This window comes from Ovis aries, chromosome 18, assembly GCF_016772045.2.
Source record: "Ovis aries strain OAR_USU_Benz2616 breed Rambouillet chromosome 18, ARS-UI_Ramb_v3.0, whole genome shotgun sequence".
Classification (NCBI taxonomy): domain Eukaryota; kingdom Metazoa; phylum Chordata; class Mammalia; order Artiodactyla; family Bovidae; genus Ovis; species Ovis aries.
Genome location: NC_056071.1, coordinates 18,907,241 through 18,932,145, shown reverse-complemented (window position 1 = coordinate 18,932,145; position 24,905 = coordinate 18,907,241). Strand labels below are relative to the sequence as shown.

General features: G+C 44.4%; 1 protein-coding gene across 3 annotated transcripts; it reads left to right on the top strand.

Moving 5' to 3' along the window:
* Positions 1 to 362: 362 nt before the first annotated feature.
* DET1 (DET1 partner of COP1 E3 ubiquitin ligase) lies at positions 363 to 24,766 on the top strand. 3 transcript variants are annotated; one of them, XM_042235653.2, is made up of 7 exons: positions 363 to 509; positions 1,636 to 1,783; positions 7,606 to 7,713; positions 7,822 to 8,914; positions 13,079 to 13,266; positions 20,302 to 20,493; positions 24,103 to 24,766. In XM_042235653.2, exons 4-7 carry the CDS (start codon positions 7,832 to 7,834, stop codon positions 24,290 to 24,292), a joined length of 1,653 nt encoding a protein of 550 aa, XP_042091587.1. In that variant the 5' UTR covers positions 363 to 509; positions 1,636 to 1,783; positions 7,606 to 7,713; positions 7,822 to 7,831; the 3' UTR covers positions 24,293 to 24,766. The 3 variants fall into 3 exon arrangements, with proteins under 3 accessions (XP_042091587.1, XP_042091586.1, XP_011953830.2); XM_042235652.2 differs by lacking the exon at positions 7,606 to 7,713; XM_012098440.5 differs by lacking the exons at positions 1,636 to 1,783; positions 7,606 to 7,713.
* Positions 24,767 to 24,905: the final 139 nt, after the last annotated feature.

Sequence of the window (24,905 nt, the reverse complement as noted above, 5' to 3'; positions counted from 1 at the left end):
TGGACTGCAGCACACCAGGCCCCACGTCCTTCACCATCTCCTGGAGTTTGCCCAAGTTCATGTCCATTGAATCAACCATCTCATCCTCCGTCGCCCCTTTCTCCTCCTGCCCTCAATCTGTCCCCGGATCAGGGTCTTTTCCAATGAGTCGGCTGCCCGCATCAGGTGTCCAAACTATTGGGAGTTTCAGCTGCAGCATCAGTCCTTCCAATGTTTAGGGTGCCTGGTTCCATTTTTCCTTCGCAGCCAGTGTAACTGTATTGGCTTTGACCCTCCCTCCAGGCACCAGGGTGCGCTGTAACGTCCCTTAGTGCCAGCTGGACTGTGCCGCGCTCTCCCCACTTCCTTTCTCGTTGCGCCGCAGTTCCGGTAGCTCGCGGAAGCGAGAGCCCGAGGCTGCAGGCGCCGGGTCCCACGGCATGGCGGGGGCGGGGCCGGGGCCGGGGCCGGCGCGCGCCCAGCAGGACGGGGTGTCCCTTGCCCCGGCCCTTTGATCCCGGACCGGACAGGTGAGGACTTCTTCCTTGTTGCAGCCTCTCAGCCCGTTAGGCTCTCCCCGAGGCTATGGGGCTGCCCCCTCCCCGCGTGACGCCTAGGTCCTGCGGCCCCCGCCCGCCCTTAGAATGCTCTTCCCTTTGAGGCCCCGCCCCGGGCTTTTCTTTCCGGGGGCGCCCCTTTGGGCATGTGTACCCGCCCCTAGGTGTCCCCTTCCCGTTTAGGAAGCCGTCAGAAAGAAGAGAGGGTTACGTGCACCTGCCGGCATAGGGAAACTGACCGGGTGCCCAGCTTGGTACCGCACCATGAGTTAGTGGCCACTTCAGCTAGGCGTTTCTTCTTTCGTTCAGTTGATAAAGTGTAGATGCATGTTTCAGTGCTAGGCTCTGAAAAAACTAAGGTGACCAAAGCAGGCATGTTTGTTACTTCCTTTCTGGGGAGTTTATGGGGGAGTCGAACAGTAAACACTTAGCCGTGCAAACGAAAGTACAGATTCACATTATGGCGATGACTAGTAAGGACTCAAACAGGAAAAGTATAGGTAAAGCGAAAAAGATCTCTCAGCCAGGGTGGTCAGAGAAGACCTCCTAAAGGAGATGACCCTCAAACTGCAACTTGAAAAATGTGGCAAGGACCAGAGAAAATACCTGCTAGGTAGAGGAACAGACCCTGTGGATATTTGAATTGGTAAAGAACGTTCAGAAAAGGAGGCTTCAGTTCAGTTCAGTCGCTCAGTCGTGTCCGACTCTTTGCGACCCCATGAATTGCAGCATGCCAGGCCTCCCTGTCCATCACGAACTCCTGGAGTTCACTCAGACTTATGTCCCTCGAGTCGGTGATGTCATCCAGCCATCTCATCCTCTGTCGTCCCCTTCTCCTCCTGCCCTCAATCCTCCCAAGCATCAGTCTTTTCCAGTGGGTCAACTAGGCCTACAATGGGTCAAATCCATGATGGGCTTACAGGATATAATGTTTGTGTACTGGTCAGGAGTTCACCATCTAGAGCCAGTGCCGTTTGTTGTATAGTTGCTTAGTCTTGTCTGACTCTTATGACCCTGTGAACTGTAGCCCGCCCGACTCCTCTGTCCATGGGATTTCCCGGGCAAGAATACTGGAGTGGGTAGCCATTTCTTTCCCCAGGGGAATCTTCCCGACCCAGGGATTGAACTGGCATCTCCTACACCACAGGCGGATTCTTTACCCCTGCGCCACCTGGGGAGCCATCTAGTGCCACAGACAGAACTAAAATGCAGAGATGAAGTTGCAGGTGTGGTGAGTGTTAATGAAGGTGAGACATGACTGGTGTACCTGATAGAAAGGTGAAGGAAGACTTCCCTGAGGAAGTGATGATTAGGCTGATGTCTGAAATAGGAGTTAACTTGGCAAATTGAAGAGAAGAGCTTTTTTCAGACTGAGATGAAGAGCACGTGCCAAGGTTCAGAGACGGGAGGTGGGCCGCCCGTTAAAGAAACGATTAAGCGGGCAAAAAGAAGGCATGTAAGGATTTTGATCTTTTATGTTAAGAGCAATGGGAACATACTGGGTTGGCCAGAAAGTTTGTTTCTTTACCCTGTGGAACTTCCCTGGTGGCTCAGACAGTGAAGAATCCATCTGCAATGTGGGAGACCTGAGTTCAGTCCCTGGGTTGGAAAGATTCCCCTGGAGGAGGGCATGGCAACCCACTCCAGTGTTCTTGGCTGGGAAATCCCATGGACAGAGGAGCCTGGTGGGCTACAGTCCATGCGGTTGCAAAGAGTTGGGCATGACTGAACGACCGAGCACAGCACGGCACACAGATTAAGACAAGATGTAACAGAAAAACCTGAATGAACTTTTTTTTTGCCAATCCAATATTTGTTTTAATCCATAGTGGAAAGGATGTGATCAGAAACGAATATTGAAAAGATTGCTCTGGTTGTTAAGCAGATTGGAAGCGGACAGGAATTTAGGGAGACCACTTATGGAATGGTTGCAATGATGTAGACATGAAGTTATGAACATTTTGGGTAAGGGTGCTGGCTGGTCGTGATAGAAAGAAGGTAGAGCATTAGAGGACAGTTTAGGAGGTAAAAGCTTCAGAGTTCGGGGACTGATTGATCAGGTATGGCAGCTGAGGAAAGGAGGTCCCAAGGGAGACTCTTAGGTTTCCGGTTCCTTTGGCAGCAGGTGAGCGGCTGTGCCATTAACTAGAGTAAGGGAAGGGTAGAGGGTCAGCTTTTGGAAAAAGTATTAAAAGTCACTCTAACATTTTTCGTAACTCCTACTCTGACTGGAAGGGACTTTCATCATGTACTTTTTCTATATTGTCTGAGTTTTTATGAGCGTGTAGTTTATAATTGGAATAACAAGACAGATTGAAAAAGACCAGATTCCACCATCTCTCTAAAAACTGTCATTGTGTGATAGAAAATACGGAGCAGGAAGAGAGCACACTGAGAGAAGGGTTAGGAAATTAAGGGAGGATTTTCTGTACAACTTGGAGCTGAAGCCCGTAGGCCTTCACCTCTACCCACCCCACTCCTCTCCCCCCATCACAGTACTGGTGGCTTTTCCCTTAAAGAGACAAGTCAGAGAATTTAAGGTGGGACTATTCAAAATGTATACACTTTTTTTAAAGAATTAAGCATCTAGTTTGGTTAACATGGTATGTGACTGTAAGTCAAACAACTAGTATGCTTTATCTGATTCGGTTATTTGTGGTTAGTCTGCTGTGCACGCTCAGGCACTTCAGTCGTGCCCGACTCTTTGCAACTCTATGGACTGTAGCCCACCAGGCTCTTCTGTCTTTGGGATTCTCTAGGCAAGAATACTGGAATGGGTTGCCATGCCCTCCTCCAGGGGATCTTCCTGACCCAGGGATTGAACCCAAGTCTCCTGTGTCTCCTGCACTACAGATAGATTCTTTACCTTTGAGCCACCAGGGAAGCCAGTCAGTCTGCTGCTGCTGCTGCTGCTGCTAAGTCGCTTCAGTCGTGTCCGACTCTGTGCGACCCCATAGACGGCAGCCCACCAGGCTCCCGCCGTCCCTGGGATTCTCCAGGCAAGAACACTGGAGTGGGTTGCCATGTCCTTCTTCAGTGCATGAAAGTGAAAAGTGAAAGTGAAGGCACTCAGTTGTGTCTGACTCTTAGCGACCCCATGGACTGCAGCCTACCAGGCTCCTCTGTCCATGGGATTTTCCAGGCAAGAGCACTGGAGTGGGGTGCCATTGCCTTCTCCTAAGTTAGTCTGTCTGCTAGACGGTGTCAAATGCCTGTTCCTTCTTCCATTCATGGCCGTACTTGGCTCTCATTCCCTGCTGGTCTCCCTGTCTGATTCCAGCCCCCATCTTGGGTTTGAAGGATGCGAGTGGCAAAGATGTCCTGGACAGGGAGTGAGTGAGGTAGTTTTGTACATTACTTGGTATTTAAAACTGCTTAAACCTTACTAGTATTTTTTTTGGACTATATCAAAATGTGCACATGAACTGTGTCACTGTGAAAAGGAGCAGCTGTGTGAAACTCACTATTGTTTATTTTTGCTCAGAAGTGGAGGATATTTGTTGCTGAATCATGCCAAAATCCTTTTAGAAAACTCATGAGAGAGATTTTTTAAAAATTCAGTGCTGGGAATTTCTGAGCCTCTTCCAAGCAGCTATTAAGTTTTAATCTAATTGGCAGTGAAGAGTCTGTAACTGTGTTTTCCTGTGCCTCGTCTGCTGAGAAAGTCAGAGCCACCTTGGCAGTTCCACAGTTTCTCATGGTATGCATTTTTGTGTACTTCAGACTTCTTTTTATTGTCCTTTGTTTACCCTTCACAGTGATTGTTTTCTAATTAAGAAAAATTCTGAGTAAGCACAAATATTACTTAAAAAATATGTAATTTTAAAAGAACAACAGTACAATGAATGCTAATTCAAGGAAAAAAAAAATACACTTCAGAATGCCACCAGGGTGTCCCTAACTCCCATCCCGTTTCCTAAACTTCCTCAGAGGCACCACTTTTGAATCTCAGGTTTGTAATCCTTTACTGTTTCTAATTATATGCCATATGTGTTTGTGTCCTTAAACTAGAAATGGTTTGAAACTTATATAAAGGGAATCACACTGTATGTATTCTGTAACTTGCTTCTTTCACTCAACGCTGTGTCTGAGATTCATCTGTGTTGTTATGTATGACTGTAGTGCATGAATTCATCGCTTGCGTGGGGGAATTGCCGGGCAGTCCAGTGGTTCGAACTTGGTGCTTTCACTGCTGGGGCCTGTGTTCAATCCCTGGTCAGGGAACTAAGATCCCACAAGTCTCATGGTGCAGCCAAAACTAAATAAGAAAAAGATTCCCCTGCATGAATGTGCCTGGATGAATTTAGCTAGATTACTGTTTTTTGTTTGTTTGTTTGTTTAGCTAGTCTACTATTGATGGACATTTGGAGTATTGTCAAGATTTTGTTGTTGCCAGCAGTCCTGCTGTGGACATCTTTGTATGTGTTTCCTGTTATATACATGCAGACATTTCTCTAGGTCAGGATTTTAAGCTCGTGGGCTGTGTGGTCTTTGGTCTTAACAAATCAACTACGCCATTGTAAAGCAAAAGCAGCCATAGGCGACATGTGAGTAAGTGGGTATGACTGTGCTTCAGTAAAAATTTATAAAAATAAACAGGCAGGCTAGATTTGGCCTGAGAGCAGTGGTTTGCAGTCTTTTGCTCTAGTCTAAATCAGTAGGAAATACATTAATGAATTGTGACGAGTAGTTTGAGAAACTTGATTTGTTTAGTCATACAAGTATGCACATTTTTAACTTGACTAACTCAGCTGCTAAAGAATCCGCTTGCAGTGCAGGAGACCCTGGCTCAATTCCTGGGTTGGGAAGATCCCCTGGAGAAGGGATAGGATACCCACTCCAGTATTCTTGGGCTTCCCTGGTGGCTCAGTGGTAAAGAATCTGCCTGGCAATACAGGAGACATGGGTTCGATCCCTGGGTCGGGAAGATCCCCTGGAGGTGGGCATGGCAGCCCACTCCATTATTCTTGCCTGGAGAATACCCACAGTTAGAGGAGCCTAGCGGGCTGCAGTCCATGGGCACAAAGGGTCGGATATGACTGAGCAACTAAGCACAGCACAGATAGTATATATACTTACACCAGGCATTTCTAATTTCAGGAGACAGAATGTAAACAAATTCCCATTGTCTGTATGTTTTTATTTCTAAGATACAGGTTGGATCAGTCACTCCTCTGCTTAAAACCTGTAATAACTTGCATGACATGGCACGCAAAGTATTTTCTAATCTGGCTCCAATCTACTTTTTTAGGTTTCTCTTATCACTTTGTTTCCTGTGTTCTAACCACTTGGAATTGTGTTTCCCAAGTGTACCACACTACACTCTTTTTAAGTGTATTTTCTTAAGCTACTTTCTTTCTGAAATGTTCCTCCTTTATTTTACCTAATGTGTTGTTTATCCTGGACGACCTTTGTCAAATGTTGTTCCATTCATTCATTTCTGTTTGTGAGCACTTGCTGTGCTTCAGGCGCTGTCCTAGGTGCTGGAGATTCAGCAAGGAATTAGACAAGGCCCCTGCTTGCTGTCCAGTGTGGGGAGACAGATACTAAAACAGTAAACAGATGGTTTCAGAAAGTGATAAGTGCTGAAGAAGATAAAATAAGGTAAAACAGCAGATTGATGTGGATGGAAAAAGGCATGACTTTAGGTAAGGTAGTCAGAGAAAAACTGAAGAGTTGCTATTTAGCTGCGATTTGAATGATCAAACCGACAGTTGGTTCAGCCCTTTAAAAATGTTGCTTTGCTTCTTTCTGGCCTCCATAGTTCCTCATGAGACATCCACAGGTATATGAATTGTTGTTCCCGTGTGGCTAATGTATCATTTAAGTGGTTGCTTTCAAGGTTTTTACTTCATGTTGTAGGTTTTCACAGTTTGACTATGATATGTCTGGGCGTGGATTTCTTTGGGTTTATCATGTTTGGCGTTCTCGAATTTCTAATCTTGGGTTTATGTGTGTATGTGTGTGTTAGTCGTTGAGTCGTGTTGACTGTGACCTCATGGTTTGGGGCCAGCCAGACTCCTCCGTCCATGGGATTTTCCAGGCAAGAATACTGGAGTGGATTGCCATTCCCTTCTCCAAGGGATCTTCCCAAGCCGGTATCAGACCTGGGTCTCCTGCACTGCAGGCAGACCCTTTGCTGTCTGAGCCACCAGGAAAGACTTGGGTTTATGCGTGGGAGGGTTTATTTCTCAGGTCTTAATTCTCTTCATTTGGTATATTTTTCTATCTTATGTCATGCCACACTTCTTTGAAATCAGTAAGTCTGAGTCTTCTAACTTTGTTCTTTTACAAAATTGTGTTTTAGGGTCCCTTGAGGTTACATGTACATTTTAGGATGAATTTTTCTATTTTTGCCAGAAATGATTTTAGAATTTTGATAAGAATTGCATTAAGTTTGTAGATTCTTTGGGTAGTACGGACATCTTAACAGCCCAATGAATGTGTTTTCTATATGAATTACAGAGTGAATATGGTGTTTACACTGAGAAAATTTGATGTAGTTGAAGGTTTGTTCTTTTGAATATTCCCAACAGCTGAGCATGCTTTGAAAGTCTTCCTAGAGAATTCGGTCCTTCCCTCAAAAATTGAGTTTTGATAGACTTAAAGCTATCTGGACCACTTACTAACTGTAACTTGGGAAGGAGAAATGCCAATTACCATCATGTTGGGAGCTCCTCCACCCAGGGTATATGGAGGAAATGTATTTGACTTGTGTATACACAGTTACTCCTCGAACAACACAGATTTTAACTATGCAGGTCCACTTACACATGGATTATTTTTTAAGCCATTCATAATTTTTATTTTATTCTTAGTGGAGGATGATTGTTTTACAATGTTGTGTTGGTTTCTGCCATACAACAGCGGGAATCAGCCCTATTTATATATTGCCTTCCTCTTGAGCCTCTCTCCCACCCCCACCCCACCCCTCTAGGTCATCACAGAGCGCCAGGCAGGACTCCCTGTGTTGGACAGCAGCCTCCCACTAGCTGTTTTACACAACATGCTACTTTCTCAGTTCATCCCTCCCTCTCCTTCCCCTGTACACGTGCATTTTTTCCAACAGTAAATACTGCAGTTCTGCACGTCGCTTGAATCCACGGGTGTGGAAGATCTGTGGACAGGAAGGAACCACATATCCTGAGCCAACTACAAGTTATACTCAAATTTTCAGGTGCAGAGGGTTGGTGCTCCTCACCCCCGCCTTGTGCAAAGGTCATCTGTATTTATGTTTTGGTAAATTTTTGTTTTCTTGACTTCTCTTTTTTACTTTCCCATGCAGAGATGTGATAATGGATCATCATGTTTCCACCATCAAACCTCGAAGAATCCAAAACCAAAATGTCATTCACCGCCTGGAGCGCCGGCGGATCAGCTCGGGCAAGGCAGGCACCCACTGGCACCAGGTCCGGGTCTTCCACCAGAACGTCTTCCCCAACTTCACCGTCGTCAATGTGGAGAAGCCACCTTGCTTCTTGCGAAAGTTCTCCCCCGACGGACGCTACTTCATCGCTTTCTCTTCCGACCAGACCTCTCTGGAAATCTACGAGTACCAGGGCTGCCAGGCCGCCGAGGACCTCCTGCAGGGCTACGAGGGGGAGATTCTGGCCAACGGCAACGACCAGCGGTCCGTCAACATCCGCGGCCGGCTCTTCGAGCGCTTCTTTGTCCTGCTGCACATCACCAGCGTCGCGGCCAACGGCGAGCACCTGAACCGGGAGTGCAGCCTCTTCACGGACGACTGCCGCTGCGTCATCGTGGGCTCCGCCGCCTACCTGCCGGACGAGCCGCACCCCCCCTTCTACGAGGTGTATCGCAACAGCGAGTCCGTGACCCCCAACCCCCGGTCCCCCCTGGAGGACTACTCCCTCCACATCGTTGACCTCCACACCGGCCGCCTGTGTGACACGCGCACCTTCAAGTGTGACAAGGTGGTCCTGTCGCACAACCAGGGGCTGTACCTGTATAAGAACATCCTGGCCATCCTGTCGGTGCAGCAGCAGACCATCCACGTCTTCCAGGTGACCCCCGAGGGCACCTTCATCGACGTGAGGACCATCGGCCGCTTCTGCTACGAGGACGACCTGCTCACCGTGTCGGCCATGTTCCCCGAGGTGCAGCGGGACAGCCAGACAGGCATGGCCAACCCGTTCAGGGACCCCTTCATCAACTCCCTGAAACACCGGCTGCTGGTGTACCTGTGGCGCCGGGCAGAGCAGGACGGAAGCGCCGTGGCCAAGAGGCGCTTCTTTCAGTATTTTGACCAGCTGCGGCAGCTGCGCATGTGGAAGATGCAGCTTCTGGATGAGAACCACCTGTTCATCAAGTACACCAGCGAGGACGTGGTGACTCTGCGGGTCACAGACCCGTCGCAGGTAGGAGCTGCCGCCCCGCCTGTCGCCCTCCCGCCACCTCGCGGGAGGCTTCTTCTGCCTGTTCCCAGCCTCTCGGAAGCAACACCTTTTATGTGGATCTTGAATTTTTGCTCCCCTAGGGCCGAACTTAGAACAGCTCCACTTATCTCTGGCCATATGTATTTGTTTGGACAAATGGAAGCTAAATCTCAAGCCATTGACATATAGGTAGTCAACCCTGTGAATATTGTCCTATTTCTCTTTTTTTTAATATATATATTTTTGCAACTTTACTCTTTTGGGGGCTGCGCTGGGTCTTTGCTGCAGCAAGCAGGGCCATCCTGCTTGCCCTGCAGCATGTGGGATCTTCATTCCCTGACCAAGGACCAAATCTATGTCCCTTGCATTGGAAGGCAGTTTCTTAACCACTGGATCACCAGGGAGGTTCCCTACCCTAATTCTTCTGTAGAGCATTTTCAGTACCCTGGAGATGGAAGCCCAGATGCTCTAAGGTTAAGATTTGACTCCCTGTGGATAGTGCCTTGGTTTTGTGGAAGATTGTACTTATTGGTCTGTTTTAGTTCTGGCAATGAGAATGAACCCATCATACAAAAAAGGAAAATCTTCCAAAAGTCTAGTCTTTTTTCTTGTTTAAATGATGTCAGTATACTTTCTCACAATATCTTTAGATTGTAACTAGTCTTTTTCTTACTGAAATGAACTCAGTATACTTCCTCACAAAATCTTTAGATTGTAACCAATGGGACAGTTCATTTAATAGAGTTAAGCTCTATGACTTTACTCTGACCTTGCCCACATGCTGGAACATAGACTGTGGAGCAGTGATAAGATGGGAAGGAAGTAAAAGTTTTTGATCTACCAGTGAATCACCAGGACTGCAGGTTCTGAGGGTTTTTTAGTTTGGGTGAAAGATGTTGATGGGGAAGACGCATTTCACAAATAGGAATAAGGTGTTGGGTTAAGAGTATAGAAACCGTGAAGATGGTTGGGTTGAAACACCATGCTGAACCTCAGGGTGATGTGGACATTTACCTTTGAGGAGCTGTCTACTTTATTGTTGACCAAGAGAGACCTAACTTCTTTACAGTTCAGTTCAGTTACTCAGTCATGTCTGACTCTTTGCAACCCCGTGGACTGCAGCATGCCAGACTTCCCTGTCCATCACTAACTCCCGGAGCTTGCTCAAACTCATGTCCATCAAGTTGGTGGTGCCATCCAACCATCTCACCCTCTGTCGACACTTTCTCCTCTTGCCTTCAATCTTTCCCAGCAACAGGGTCTTTTCCAATGAGTCAGTTTTTCACATCAGGTGGCCAGAGTATTGAAGCTTCAGCGTCAGTCCTTCCAGTGAATACTCAGGACTGATTTCATTTAGGATTGACTGGTTTGATCTCCTTGCAGTCCAAGGGACTTTCAAGAGCCTTCTCCAGCACCACAGTTCAAAAGCATCAGTTTTTCAGTGATCAGTTTTCTTTATGGTCCAACTCTCACAACCATACATGACTACGGGAAAAACCATAGCTTTGACTAAATGGACCTTTGTCAGTGAAGTCATGTCTCTGTTTTTTAATATGCTGTCTAAGTTTGTCATAGCTTTTCTTCCAAAGATCAAGTATCTTTTAATTTCATGGCTGCAGTCACCATCTGCAGTGATTTTGGAGCCCAATAAAATAAAGTCTCTCAGTGTTTCCACTGTTTGCCATGAAGTGATGGGACTGGATGCCATGATCTTCGTTTTCTGAAGTTTGAGTTTTAAGCCAGCTTTTTCACTCTCCTCTTTCACTTTCATCAAGAGGCTCTTTGCTTTCTGCCTTAAGGGTGATGTCATCTACATATCTGAGGTTATTGATTTTTCTCCCTGCAATCTTGATTCAAACTTGTGCTTCGTCCAGTCTGGCATTTCACATGTTGTACTCTGCGTATAAGAGCAAGGTGGCAATATACAGCCTTTACGTATTCCTTTCCCAGTTTGGAACCAACACCCCACCCCCCATCATTCTCCTATTTCCACATTGTCTCCTTATATACGAGTTTGGAAGTGTACAACAGAACAAACCAGTAAACTGCCGTCAGCTGAGTCTGGTTTCTCTCATTGACTTGTAGCTGATTCTGCCCTTAAGAGAAACTACAGAAAATTTTCTCCTGAGACCTTACCAACCATCAGTGGAAAAATGGTTTCTAATATTTTTCTTCTGAATCATACCTTGTGTATTCTAAAAAAAAAAACAACAAAAACAAGGGTAGGGGAGGGGAGGTGACTAAAATGGTGGTGGTTTAGTTACTAAGTCATGTCCCACTCTTTGCAACCCTATGGACTGTAGCCTGCCAGGCTCCTTTGTCCATGGGATTTCCCAGGCAAGAATACCAGAGTGAGTTGTTATTTTCTTCTCCAAGAGATCTTCCTGGCCCAGTGATCCAACCTGCATATCCTCCATTGGAAAGCAGATTCTTTCCAGTGACATCAGGGAAGCCCATTGAGATCTGAGTAATAAATTCGTTAGAGATTTTTTTTTTCTGAATTTTTTTACTTCCTTATTAATGATGAAGTCACCATTGAGGGTGAGCGTCCAGTTCATCTCAGGCGTCATGAGAGGGTGTTGGTAGAGCCTTTGACTTCTGTACCCTTCTGTCGTGTATTTCCCAGTGTGCCCTGGTGGGAATGTTAGTAAATATTTGTGTAATTCTGTGTTCACACAGTCACGATGGATCCTGGTGAAGCCCTCATGTGATCCAAGTGTCGTCCAGGTTTATAGAAATGACATGAGTCCATCTTGTATTTAGGTTTGAGCTATAATTACCTTTTTGTTTTGGAGGGAGTATATTGTCTGTGACTGCCGCATTCGAGATTATCCTTTTCTCCTTCACTAAAACGTGACCTCCTTATGTCCGGTAGCTACAGTAAGTCATAGCCAGCAACATTGCTAGGGCTCTGTGCTTTGCTTACAGAATTTGTAACTTTAAACCCAAACTCTCCCCTCGTTTTCCTCCAGTCTCCTTCCCCAGTTTAATTTGATAGGTTCCAATAAGGTTAATGAGTAAAAAGTGTACCTCAACACAAAGCCTTGCTAATATTATGGGTATTATTCTCAGATTACCCTCCAGCCTCTTTAATTTACAGCTAAATTTAATTTCCAGGTGACCGCAAAAGTCATGTAATATAAGCTCTGGGAAGGACTAATTACTGGTGAAACAGGTGGGCCAGATGTCTCCAAAAATTGGTAATGAAGATTCAGGTTTAATCCTAGGAGGCAGAATACTAATCCTAGCGTTCTGGAAACTTCTAGAGTCCTGGTGGAAGACCCACACTGCCACATTCACTGTGACAAAAACTTGGGGTACCTCGTGCTTCCGTGTTAAGCTGAGCAGAACACTGGAGGTTCAGAGAAGAGGAGCAGGCACCTAGGGACCCATTCAGAGAAAGCAGTAACTCTGCCACCCAGAGCATCTGAATGCTTTTCATGTTTCCCCCTCTGATCTGTATTGCTACAAATGTCCAACATGTGTTACAAACGCTCTTGGCTAAAAGAACATTTATGAAGAAAGAAATGAAAACGCTTCTCTGACTTTTTCATTTGTCCAGCAGCAGTCCCCCGCTTGGTTACAACTTGCCCAGGTGGACATGGTGTGCTTAAGACGTCTCTCTGCATGTTAGAAATACTAAGAAAGAAAAGGAAGTGCCCCCAAATTGAACTTTCTGCTATACACATACAAGAGAAAATAATTTGCCAACAGGCAGCTCCTGACTGCAAATCACTTTCTCAGCAGGAAGGAAAATTAAATCTGGCATTTTAGAAAAGTGTTTTTAATCTCAGAATGGGTTGGGGCATAAGTAGGGAATAAGCACTTGAAAGGAAACATATTAAATTTGCACACAGTTTGAAATGAAAGATTGAAAGCCCTTTTATACATATATGCTGAACAACTCAGTAATTCCAGCAGCACAGGTACAGTGGGGAATCAGGCAGCTCTGAGGCCCTTGATGGCTCAATCCCACTGAGGCTTCCTCCTCTTCCAGAACCTCTAGGCATCATGTTGCTGCTGTAGTGCCAGAGTGGAGGTGTTTGCTTGTTTTACTTGGGGAGTTTGAGTTTTCAGCCGAATGGTGAATATGCTAGGTAAGGTCTTATGCTCAGCTGTCCCTTGGGTCTCTCTCTCCTTCTGCAGGCATCTTTCTTTGTGGTGTACAACATGGTAACAACAGAGGTGATTGCTGTGTTTGAGAACACGTCAGATGAGCTTTTGGAGCTCTTTGAGAACTTCTGTGATCTCTTCCGGAATGCTACCCTGCATAGTGAAGTCCAGTTTCCCTGCTCAGCTTCCAGCAACAATTTTGCACGGCAGATCCAGCGCCGGTAAGCTGCTCCCCTGGACTTAACAAGCTTAATTTTTCTCTAGAAAATGTGTTGGTGTGGAGCCAGTAGTTGTTTACTTCGGGAAACCTTCCCATGTTCTTTCTGCCCACCCGGCCTTGGGTCGGTCTGCCTGTTGTAACCTCCTGTGTCATCCTAAATGTCTCTCTCTTAGCACCCGAGCGATTACTTGTGTGTTGTCTGCGATTCCTCCTAGACTGTCTGTTACCTGCAGAGAGATAGAGACTGTGTCTTTGTTTAGTTTATTGCTGTATCTGCAGTGATTCACTGTCAAGCACTTAAAATAATTTTTGAATGAATCAGTGCAGTTGGGTTCAGTCGTTCAATTGTGTCCGACTCTTTGCAACCCCATGGACTGCAGCGGCCCTGTCCATCACCAACTTTGAATGAATAAGGAAGTAATTTTATAACTTTTGGTTAAACATGTGCATTGAACACATGCATTTATCTCTGCTGTATCCCAAGACCCTACTTAAAGTGACAGTAAAGGATGAAGAGATGTAAACCTACAAGAGCAAAGAGAGTGAGGAGGAGATATCAATAGAGTTTTAGAAGCTGAAGAGCCAGTGGATGGCTGATAACTAACTTGACATACCTCAAAGAACAAAAGAAGACTACAGAGCTTGCCCATCAAGAAGTAAACTGTCTTGCACCAGAGAACTCTGGAAAAAGTCAAGAAACTGGAGGTCCTGTATACCTCTGGAGGATTGGATGACATTCTTTTTTATTTTTGCTGTGCTTTGAAGCTTGTGGCATCTTAGTTCCCTGACCAGGGATCAAACCTGTGTCCCCTGTGGTAGAAGCGTAGAGTTTTAACCACTGGACTGCCAGGGAATCCCCTAGATGACATTCTTAAAGGGAATAGTCAGATACTCTAGTTCCTTTCCTTAAGCCTCCAACTGCCAAATGACTGTCTCTTCCTCAGGTCAGCAAAAGGCTAGAGGTTTATTCTCTGGAGAAATCGAACCATGCAGGCTCTGGTTTCAAGTTCATGAAACATGGCTGAGAATAGAAATGAGACTCATCATGCTTAAACCAAGAATTAAGTGAAAATTGATATACTGATGGGGTAGACTCCTATTCCTCTTATCAGATATGGTATCCAGGCATATACTCTTCAGGCAGGAGATTAGAGTTAATTCCCTAGGGAAACTGACCAACCTGAAGAAGAGACCATTGGAGGCCCTTCTCAGAACACCTAAGTCACCCTCAGTTGATACCCACCTGCTAAGAACCAGAGCTTCTCATAATCATCTGAGTATATTATTGTGAAATGACTAGTTGTTTTGGACCAAAGGCCTGGCTGCAACCCTGCTGAAGTCAGTCAGTGTTTCATCAAGTTCCACATACCTTGCCAGTTATAGAAAATAGCTGCTTTAGGTTCCAGTACAGATCAGATCAGAATGGATGAATCAGAGTAAGCATTACTGCTGCAGGGGGAAATGGGCAAAGCGGCTATCTCATTCACTGGCATCGTATTCCTGTAGAAGGACAGTACACGATTGAAAATAAGTGGATATTGATTTTCGGACGAGTAAACATGCCCTTTTATTTTTTCTGGTTCACACACATTTTCAGCCTGACTGGCATCTCTCTTCAGTATAGAAGGATTTTTGGAAGCAAAATATGGATCAGGTTTTGCTTTTTTCATTTTGAAATGAATTTTTGTCATTTAAAATTAAGTAGATTATTATCAACTGGTAGCAAAAGCTGGGTACAGTTAAAATATCACAGAGATCACCAGAAGGTCCAAGCTCCACGAGGGCAGGGGTGTTTATCTGTTATATATATACATCGCCATACCCACAGCACCTCGGCCAGTGTCTGCCGTTAGGGAGGAGCTCATTAGGCATTTGTTGAATGAATATCGTCAGGAATTAGAGGAGGCTGTGTTTTCTGAAAATTTATTTCACAGTGTACCCATAATTAAGTGAAATTGTAGGAAGAGAAAATAAACATTCTCGCTTCATGATCTTCAAAATTTTGCTTCTTACCAGCAAATGGTTCTGAAAACTGTAGATCTCACACATTAATGTTTAAGTTGCTCTTTAAATTTCTTACTATTAAATTTAAATAGTGGCAGAGGATGCAGTTTTCAGCATATTAAACACTGACATTTAAAAATAAAAGTATTACAAGATATAATTGGCATATAACTTTGTATAAGTTTAAGGTATTAAGACTTTTAAATATAGCCAGGGGACTCTAATACCATAGTAATTTAGTATTCATAGTTGACATAAAAAGCTCAGGGTAAGTTTTTCCTGTACTGTTTGAACTTTTCTATTTCTTCTTATTTTCAAATTTACCCATCTTCCCCACAAAATTGTGCCCTAATAACATTTTATCAATCATCTTATCATACTTTGCTGCATTGAAAATACAAGGTGCATATAAATCAGAATCATTTTTGTTTCTTGTGAAGGCGTGGTTCTAATGGGTCAGTTTTACAGTCTTCAAACAACTGCTGATAAAATGAGTGAAATGGGCTATTATTGTCACTGTCACAGGCTAGAAGAAATGGTTGAGAAAGAATGCACATCGGAGATCACGAGCCACTTAGAGAAAGCCTTTATTTTGAAAGATAGAGACCAAAATAAAACAGTATAAAAAATGAACGTGGTATTAACTGAAATAATTTAAACTATAAAAACAAGAACATTCCTAGAATAGTGATACTAATTGAAATACTTTTAGAAATCTAAACTCTGTTAGATATAGTTTAGAAATTCTCCAAGAAAGTATGAAAAAAAAAGATAAGAGTAAGAAAATGGGAGAGAAATTATTTTTTTTAAAAAATTTAGAGCAGTTCCCCAGGAGATCCAATATGTGGCTTCCAGAAGGAGCAATAAAAAAATGAGAGGGAGGAAATGGTGTCAACCATTTCCTAATATTAAAAGATACACATTTTCATGGGAGTTGGCTGGTGACCTAGTGGCCCGGCTTCAGTCCTTAGTTGGGGAACTGAGATCCTACAAGCCACATGACATGGCCAAAGGAAAAAGAAGAATACACAGACACACACACACACACACACACACACACACACACACACACACACACACACACACACTTACAATCATGCCCTCAGAATTCTGCAAAAAAGGTTTTAAAACTGTAATTCACACACCCACACACACACACATACTTACAATCATGCCCTCAGAATTCTGCAAAAAAGGTTTTAAAACTGGAATTCTACATCGAAATAATAGGGTTTAACAAAGACATTTTCAGACACGTAAGGTCTCAAAAAATTACCTCCCATGTTCTTTTTCTAAGGAAACTTCTGAAAAACATTATCCCCCAATAAACCATGAAAGAATGATACAGGAAGTAGAGTCAAACAGTGGAAAGAAGCACAGAGAATTCTGAGGATAATGTTTAAGGGAGGCTCCAGGATGACAGGCTGCAGGTTGAACCAGGTGGAAACAGGAAGGGGGAGGTTCCCATCACGGATGTGCCCAAGGACAGGTTACAATGTCTAGAATATCTGTTGGCTTTGAATGTATTAAGGTGAGGTGGTCCGTGCTGTCCTAGCAGGGTTCTCAGCATAGGCCTCACTGAGAAGGTGGTATTTGAGTAAAGCTTTTGAAGGAGGTTAGGGAGCAAGCCATGTGGCCGTCAGGGGAAGAATAGAGCAAGCCAAGGGAAAAGTAAATGTAGAGGTCCGGAGGTGGGTCTCAGACGTTTGAGGAGCAGCAGGGAACTCAGGGTGGCTGGGCTGGAGGAAACAGGAGGCAGAGTGGGTAGAGGTGTGTGGTGAGAGACAGGACCAGACACATGGCCGTTCCGAGGCTTTGGCTTTAACTATGGATGAGATTGTGCAGTGTTTGAAGTATCTAAGCAGAGGAGTGACGTGGCCTCACGGACATTTTTTTTTTGGCCACACCCTGTGGCATGTGGGATCTTAGTTCCCTAACCAGGGACTGAACCTGTGCCCCCTGCAGTGAGAGCTTGGAGTCTTAACCACTGGACCACCAGGGTGGTCCCTCCCACTTAGGTTTCAACAGAGTCACTCTGGCTGCTGCTTTAAGAATAGATCTGATCCATAGGAGGATAGGCTGGAAGTTAGTAAACCACTGCAGTGATCCAATAATAAAAGTACTACATTCTGTTTCCTGATGGGAGCTTTAAAAACCTTTCTTTTCATGGCTTCTGTCTGTTACAAAGAAGGCAGTGCCATCCAGGAGGGTGAGCATGGAGGGGTGGGGAGGATGAAGTAGCCATCTAAGGGAGAGGGTGACTTGCCGGACTGTGGGAATGCAGCCTGAGTGCTTTGCAGCATTACGGCAACATTTCTATCCATGAGTTCATGGGTATAAAGTCTGTGATTTCAAAGATTGTGAAATGTAAGCTGGCTCAGGAAGGAAAAGAGTTCATGATGAAGGCATAGGATGGCGAGAAGTTGGTAGAATCAGTGGCATTTTGGTCCCATTTCAGTTGAAGGATGTTGAAGCTGGGATAGCAGAGTGAGTTATCTGGAAAATTAGGAGAGAAGATAACTGGAGTCTGTGTGCTGCTCCCTGAGATTATGGAGGTGCAGTCATTGGTAATAGTGAGATTGAGGGTATGATGTGGGAATGCGTTGCTGAGGCAGAAAGGAGGTCCAGGAACTAGGAACCCATGGTGTAGGAAGGATCACCTCTGAGAATTTTGAAATCGTAAATTGAGAGAAGGGTGGTTGGACAGAGGGACAGTGCGCCAGGAGTTAATCCGCTGAAGACATCAGAGGGGTGACAGCTTCATCTTTTAGTTGTTGGGCATCTGAGAGTAGAGGTGGTGGGCGCTGTGGGCAGTGGGAATGGCTTCAGCCTGTAGATGGTCACGGAGGCTTTGATTTGTGGTCATCACTGCCACGGGCCAGCCCCGTCATTTAAAATCACCTTTTGAAGCCAGTGAGCCACGCAGGGTGGAGATCTAGATTTTGGCTGACAAAGGGCTGAAAACCAAGGAACCCAGGATCTTTGATACCAGCTCAAATGAAAAGGAAAGAAGTAAGTTTTGTGTGGCCCAGGATTTAATTTTATGATTTACACCAAGGCTGTGAAAAATTACTGTTAAGAGAGGTAATGGAAAAGCACTGTTGATGCTCAGCTTCCTTCTAGGGGAACTGAGAAGTGTTAATGTCCATCTAGCCCTTCAGGTTGACAGTGAAAACAAAAATCAAAACCCATCTCATCAACCTCTCTAGTCTCATCAAAATTAGGAACACTGAGTTTTTTTATACCATTAGTTTCAAGGGTGAGATGTTATATCGCATTTCCCCTGGACTAAAAAATTATTTATTTTCCCTTTGATTATTAAACTGTGTGATGTACTTTAGTGTCGAGATTTTAAAAAATAAAACTGATAAAACAGCTATGACCATGTTGATGTATTTCCACTGGTTTTTTTTTAAAGATGTTAGTTTTTTTTTTTTCTTTTTTTAACTTTATTTTGCTTTACAATACTGTATTGGTTTTGCCATAAATTGACATGAATCGGCCACGGGTGTACATGAGTTCCCAATCCTGAACCCCCTCCCACCCCATATCATCTCTCTGGATCATCCCCGTGCACCAGCCCCAAGCATCCTGTGTCCTGTATCGAACATAGACTGGCAGTTTGTTTCTTTCCTGATAGTATACATGTTTCAGTGCCATTCTCCCGAATCATCCCACCCTCTCCCTCTCCCACAGATAAAGACGTTAGTTTTTGTGTGTGTTTTCAATCATGCTGTATATACAGAACATAGCTTACTGGTTTTTTTTGCAGGGGGGAGAGGTGTGCTGTGTGGCTTGCGAGATCTCAGTTCCTCAAAGAGGGACTGAACCTGGGCCACAGGCAGTGAAAGTCTGGAATCCTAACCCCTATTCCACCAGGGAGCTCCCTGTACCCTACTTCTTTTACTTACCATTATGATAAACATTTCTTCTGTCCACATTATCTTTGAAAATAATAGTTTTCCGTTGGGTTTTTAATATTCCTGTCATTTTTTTCATTGTCATGACCACTGGTACATTGAATGTACACAGGGATTTTTCTTCCCTAGGGCAGATTTCCAGAAGAATTGAAATACTTTGTCAAAGGATATTAAGTTTAATATTCATTATAATTGTGAGAAATAACTGCTCCATTGTTGTTATTACTATAATCAAAGATAAGTGAGATAGATGACTCTGTGTTCGTATTATGTACTTCCAGATTCTGGTGTTTCTGCAGAAGTATAGGTAGCTAGTTCCCAACTTTATTTTTATTTTTTGGCCGCACTGCATGGCATATGGATCTTGGTTCTGCAACCAGGGATTGAACGCGTGCACCTGCCAGTGGAAGCACAGAGTCTTAACCCCTGCACTGCCAGGGAATTCCCTCCCCAACTTTAAACAAAGAATCAGTAATTTTTCAAAAGATTTGATGCAAGTTGGCTTGTAACTGATCCCAAGAAGAGTCAGACACTACTTCTGTCCAGGATTCTTTGCATCTCCTTGTTAATGCAGTCGAAGGCTCTAATTTGGGAGAAATATATAAATTTCAACAGAAATAGTTGTCAGAGGTTAGTTATACTCCTTTTTAACTTTTGTAGGATCTTTGCTAACTTTTCTTAAGTAACTTTGTGTTTCCAGTTTTTTATTCTGTTTTCTGCTTTTTTGAGAGTATTTGTAGGTATGCAGAGGGGCTTCCCTGGTGGCCCAGATGGTAAAGAATCTGCCTGCAATGCAGGAGACCTGGGTTCAATCCCTGGGTTGGGAAGATCCCCTGGAGAAGGAAATGGCAACCTACTCTGGTATTCTTGCCTGGGAAATCCCATGAACAGAGGAGCCTGGTGGGCTACAGTTCATGGGGTTACAAAGGGTCAGACAAGACTGATCAACTTTCACTTCTTCACCTTGGAGATGTGTAGACTTGGAAGGTGTGAGAGTTCAGTATCTAGATTGTGTTTTCAGGATATGTTGTTTTTAGACATGTTTGTCAATTTAAAACCAAGGCAACTTGTGTGCTGCTAACACAGCCTTCCTCCCCGGTGCTTTATTTCAGGTTTAAAGACACTATCGTCAACGCCAAGTACGGAGGACACACGGAGGCCGTCCGCCGGCTGCTGGGCCAGCTCCCCATCAGTGCTCAGTCCTACAGCGGCAGCCCTTACCTTGACCTGTCTCTCTTTAGCTACGACGACAAGTGGGTGTCAGTCATGGAGCGACCGAAGACTTGCGGAGACCACCCTATCAGGTGCTCCAGCTGCGTGCTGCCTCTGGGCGCCGGCGGCCACTTCCTCTTTCTCTTGAGCATCACTTCACTGTGACTCTGTCCACTTGTACTAACAGGTTCAAGTCACAGGGCAGGCTGTTTCTTTAATGTGGGTGCTTTGGCTTCCCTGGTGGCTCAGCTGGTAAAGAATCTGCCTACTGTGTGGGAGACTTGGGTTCAATTCCTGGATTGGGAAGATCCCCTAGAGAAGGGAAAGGCTACCCACTCCAGTATTCTGGCCTGGAGAATTCTATGGACTGTATAGTCCATGGGGTCGCAAGGAGTTGGACACAGCTGAGCCACTTTCACTTTGATCATTTAGGCATTAGTATCAAAAATGAATTAGTTCTGCTCTTTGCCTCTCCTCAAAATATCCAATTCAGATAAGTATTGTTCTCTTTTTAAGGTAGCCAGGGAAGAGAACCATACTTTTCAATTTAATGACCTAATACCATTTCACATGAAACTTAAAAATAATTGAGACTTACATTTTACTCAGCTCAAATTATTTTATCCCCTCCTGTTACCTAATGGAAAGGAGAGACAGTTTGGGGAACAAGTAGGTTTTGGAGAAACTCACGCTTCCTCCATTGGAAGAATGTTGGAACGCAGGTTGCCGTGTTACTCTTAGCACCTTGCAGTTCCTTTGTCCCGGGTGTCCAGCTCACAGACCCCCCTGTCCCTCCGTGCTGGGAGCTTGGGTTCTGTTTTTGCTTTCACAGATGCTAGAGAGAGGAGCTGGCACCACTTCCGCTGTGGGGTTATTTCAAGGGAGGTGTGAGCTGGGTTCTGGAAGGTCTTCTTCACATAGAAACAGTGGTAGTTTCTGGAAAGTCTTCTTCACATAGAAACAGTGGTAGTTAGTATTTCATAATCCAGCTTCGTTGTGTATTAAATAGGCTTGTGTAACATATTCTGTGCGATTATTTACTGTTTGTAATATTTCCTTTGGGAAATTGTAATCGAGTTCTGGGAACCAGTTAATTTTTTTATTACGGACATTTTTAAACATGTAGAAGTGGAAGAGTGCAATGAGCCTCCCTGTCCCTATCACCCCACCTCCGCGGCTGTCAGTGTTGTCTCCTCTCTTTCTGCCACCACTGCTCCCCTCCCACCTGCCAGCCTGGATTCTCACAGCCCAGGTATCATAGCATTTCACTTGTAGATATTTCAGTATGAATTTCTAAAAGATAAGGACTTAAAAAAAATATAACCTCAATACCATTATTCCATCTTACGAAAATTAAACCTTTATTAAGATCACCGATATCAAGTGAGTTTTCACGTTTTCCTATTGTTTTGTATATATTCTTTTTATAGTTTGTTCCAGTCAAGACCTAAAGAAGGTCTGTATGGTTTTTTTCTGGTTGCTGTCCTCCTAAGTCTTTTATTTTGTGAGTTCTGCTTCCCGTTACTTTCTTTGTAGTGAAGTGGTTGAAGAAACCAGGTTGTTTGTCTGGTAGTATTCCCCACATTCTGGATTTTTGCTCATTGCATCCCTGGCAGTTCTCATTTCCCCCTATTTCCTGTAAACTGGTCGTTAGATTTAGGATCAACAACTAGCTTTACATTATAAGCCCTTTGTGTGCTGGGGACCATGTGGGTGAGGGGAAGGTTTTCACACATAAAAGCGGATAATTGGGTTCATTTGACATTGTCATGTAGCCCGAGATAACATTTCTCTCCCTTTTGACTGTCCTGCCTTTCTGATTTGAAAAGATAAACTTAAGTAACAAATCTGGAAATGCCATTGACCCTGACTTCTTGTAATTCTTATTTATTTTTTAATTTAAAATGAGAAATGTAGGGATATTAAAGTCATTTGAAGAGATAATGCCGTTACTCTGACACCTTTATTGTATTAAATATATTCCATTCTAGCCTTTGCCAGTGTGTGTGTTTACATTTATGCAGTTGTAGTTACGGTTGGCATAGTACCTTGTAGCCTGCTTTTATTTAATAAATATTTTCCATATTGTTACATAGTCCTTAAAGTTACAGTCCTGATGATGGTGTATTATTCCATAAAATAGATGTGGCATAATTTATTTAGCTGTTCCCCTATTACTGAGCATTTAATCCTCTACCTGCATTTTTACATTAGAGCTAATGCTCTGTGCGTGCTAAGTTGCTTCAGTCATGTCCAACTCTTTGCAACCATGTGGACTATAGCCAACCAGGCTCCTCTGTCCGTGGGATTCTCCAGGCAAGAATACTGGAGTAGGTTGCCGTGCCCTCCTCCAGGGGATCTTCCCAACCCAGAGATCCAACCTTATGTCTTCTGCATTGGCAGGCAGATTCTTTACCACTGAGCCACTGGAGAAGCCCAAAATGCTTTAGTAGCCATCTTGATTCACGTCACTCTTTACTTCACTTAAATTCCGAGGATATAAGCTCTTGGATTATTGAGTCAAGGGATATGAATATCTTTGTATCTCCTATATATTTCCTTTCCGAGAAGGAAATGCATTGTAGAGCTCTTTATTTCAGAGCTCCTTGTTTTCTTGAGCTTCCTCCAATTCAGCCCCAACCCTGCCAGTCATCTCTAGTTCCCAAGTTCACAGGGCACTTGCTTTGCATATGGGCAAAAGGCATTTAAGTCCTGGGATGAATGGAAGCATCTTTGTTCTTACCATGTTAGATGAAAAAGTAGAAACTAGTTAGTATTTTGTTTTTGTGTGTGCAAAAGAACCTTCCAAAAGAATTTCTTAACAGTTAAAAACTCAGGACTTCCCTGGTGGTCCAGAGGTTAAGATTGCACTGCAGTTACTGAGCCCACTTACCTCTACTGCCAAAGCCTGAGCTCTAGAGCCCATGCTCCTCAGCAAGAGAAGCTACTGCAATGAGAAACCCTCACACTGCAACTAGAGAATAGCCCCTGCTCGCCACAACTAGAGAAAGCCTGTGCACAGCAACAAAGACCCAGCACAGCCAAAAAATAATTTTTTTTATACATAAAATAAATTTTAAAAAGAGGAAAGAAGAACTCAAGATATAGGCCTAGATCTGCACTGTCCTCTAGTAACCACCAGCCTCCCATGGCTGGTGAGCACTAACATGAGATGTGCTCAAGTGTGAAGTACACACCAGATTTCAAAGACTTAGTACATAAAAATGAAATATCTCTTGAGTATCTTTTATATTATTGGTTGAAATGATAGTATTTTAGATGCCGATGTTAGGTTAACTAAAATATTATTAAAATTAATTTCACTTTTTCCTTCTTACTTTGTTTGATGTGGCTGCCTGAACATTTAAGCATGCCTACTTGGCTTACATTATCATTTCCAGCCCTGGCCTAGGCGGGTAGGTAGCTGGGCAGATAGCTGCTAGAAAAAGGGAGGCCGTAATCAAGGCCATCACTAAGGGTCATCTTGGGAAAGACAAATGACCCAGTGATTCGGGCCAGCATAGTGAAGTTCATAATCTCCCTGCTCGTAAAATGAGCTGATCAGACATAGGCGATTTTGACTGGGGGCTGACGTTAGAGGAGATTTCATCGGTGAGGTTAATTCATGAGTTTCCTGCTATTCAGGTTTTAAGGTGGTGGTGAATGTCTGTCCCACGCTCTCCTCTCCTTGTTCTGTTTAGGTTCTACGCCCGGGACTCTGGTCTGCTCAAGTTTGAGATTCAGGCGGGCTTACTGGGCCGCCCCATCAACCACACGGTGCGACGCCTCGTTGCCTTCACCTTCCACCCTTTCGAGCCTTTTGCCATCTCCGTGCAGAGGACTAATGCCGAGTATGTCGTCAACTTCCACATGCGCCACTGCTGCACGTAGGTGCCTCACGGAGCCGGTGCCTCACGGAGCCGGCGCCTCTGGCCCGCCCACCCCTCCACCCCATTGCGTCTCAGTGGACTGTGAAGCAGAAGCTCCTGTCACGTAGCCTTGGGGTCCCAGGCTGTGCCTCCGATGTGGAAAGCCGGAGACAGGAGGAAAGAGGTGTGAGGGCAGCTCAGCCCTGTGCGCAGCACAGCTACTGATGGATCGACTGAACAGTCGTCTTGCCTTTCCCTGTGGGGATGCCCAGCATTAAGTCCATTTAACTTTTTGTCTTATTTTGCATTTTTTTGCTATGAAGATGAGAGCATTACACCTCTGCCCCCTTTATGTCACTTCTTTGGCATTACAGTATGCAGCCTGCAGCAGAAACTCTTGTTTGAGAACTCTGTACATCCTTTCAATTAGCCAACAGCAGGGCTGTCTTTATAAGGAAAAAAAAATAAAGCCTTGGTATTTTCTTACTTAAATATATCCTGCTTGAGGACTGACTTCTGTTCCGATCTCACTAAATGCTTTCCAGTTACATGGGTTCCAGCAAGGCTTGTGAAAGGGACTAGAGGCATGGACCCAGCAGCGCCTGCTGGTAGGACTAAGTTGGGGTGGGCCAGCG

Excerpts from the sequence above, each read along its gene's own strand:
- DET1 (XM_012098440.5), top strand. The coding sequence starts at position 7,832 with ATGGATCATCATGTTTCCACCATCAAACCTCGAAGAATCCAAAACCAA. Across the intron at positions 8,915-13,078 it reads GGGTCACAGACCCGTCGCAG|GCATCTTTCTTTGTGGTGTA; the intron begins GTAGGAGCTGCC and ends CTCCTTCTGCAG. Across the intron at positions 13,267-20,301 it reads GCACGGCAGATCCAGCGCCG|GTTTAAAGACACTATCGTCA; the intron begins GTAAGCTGCTCC and ends GCTTTATTTCAG.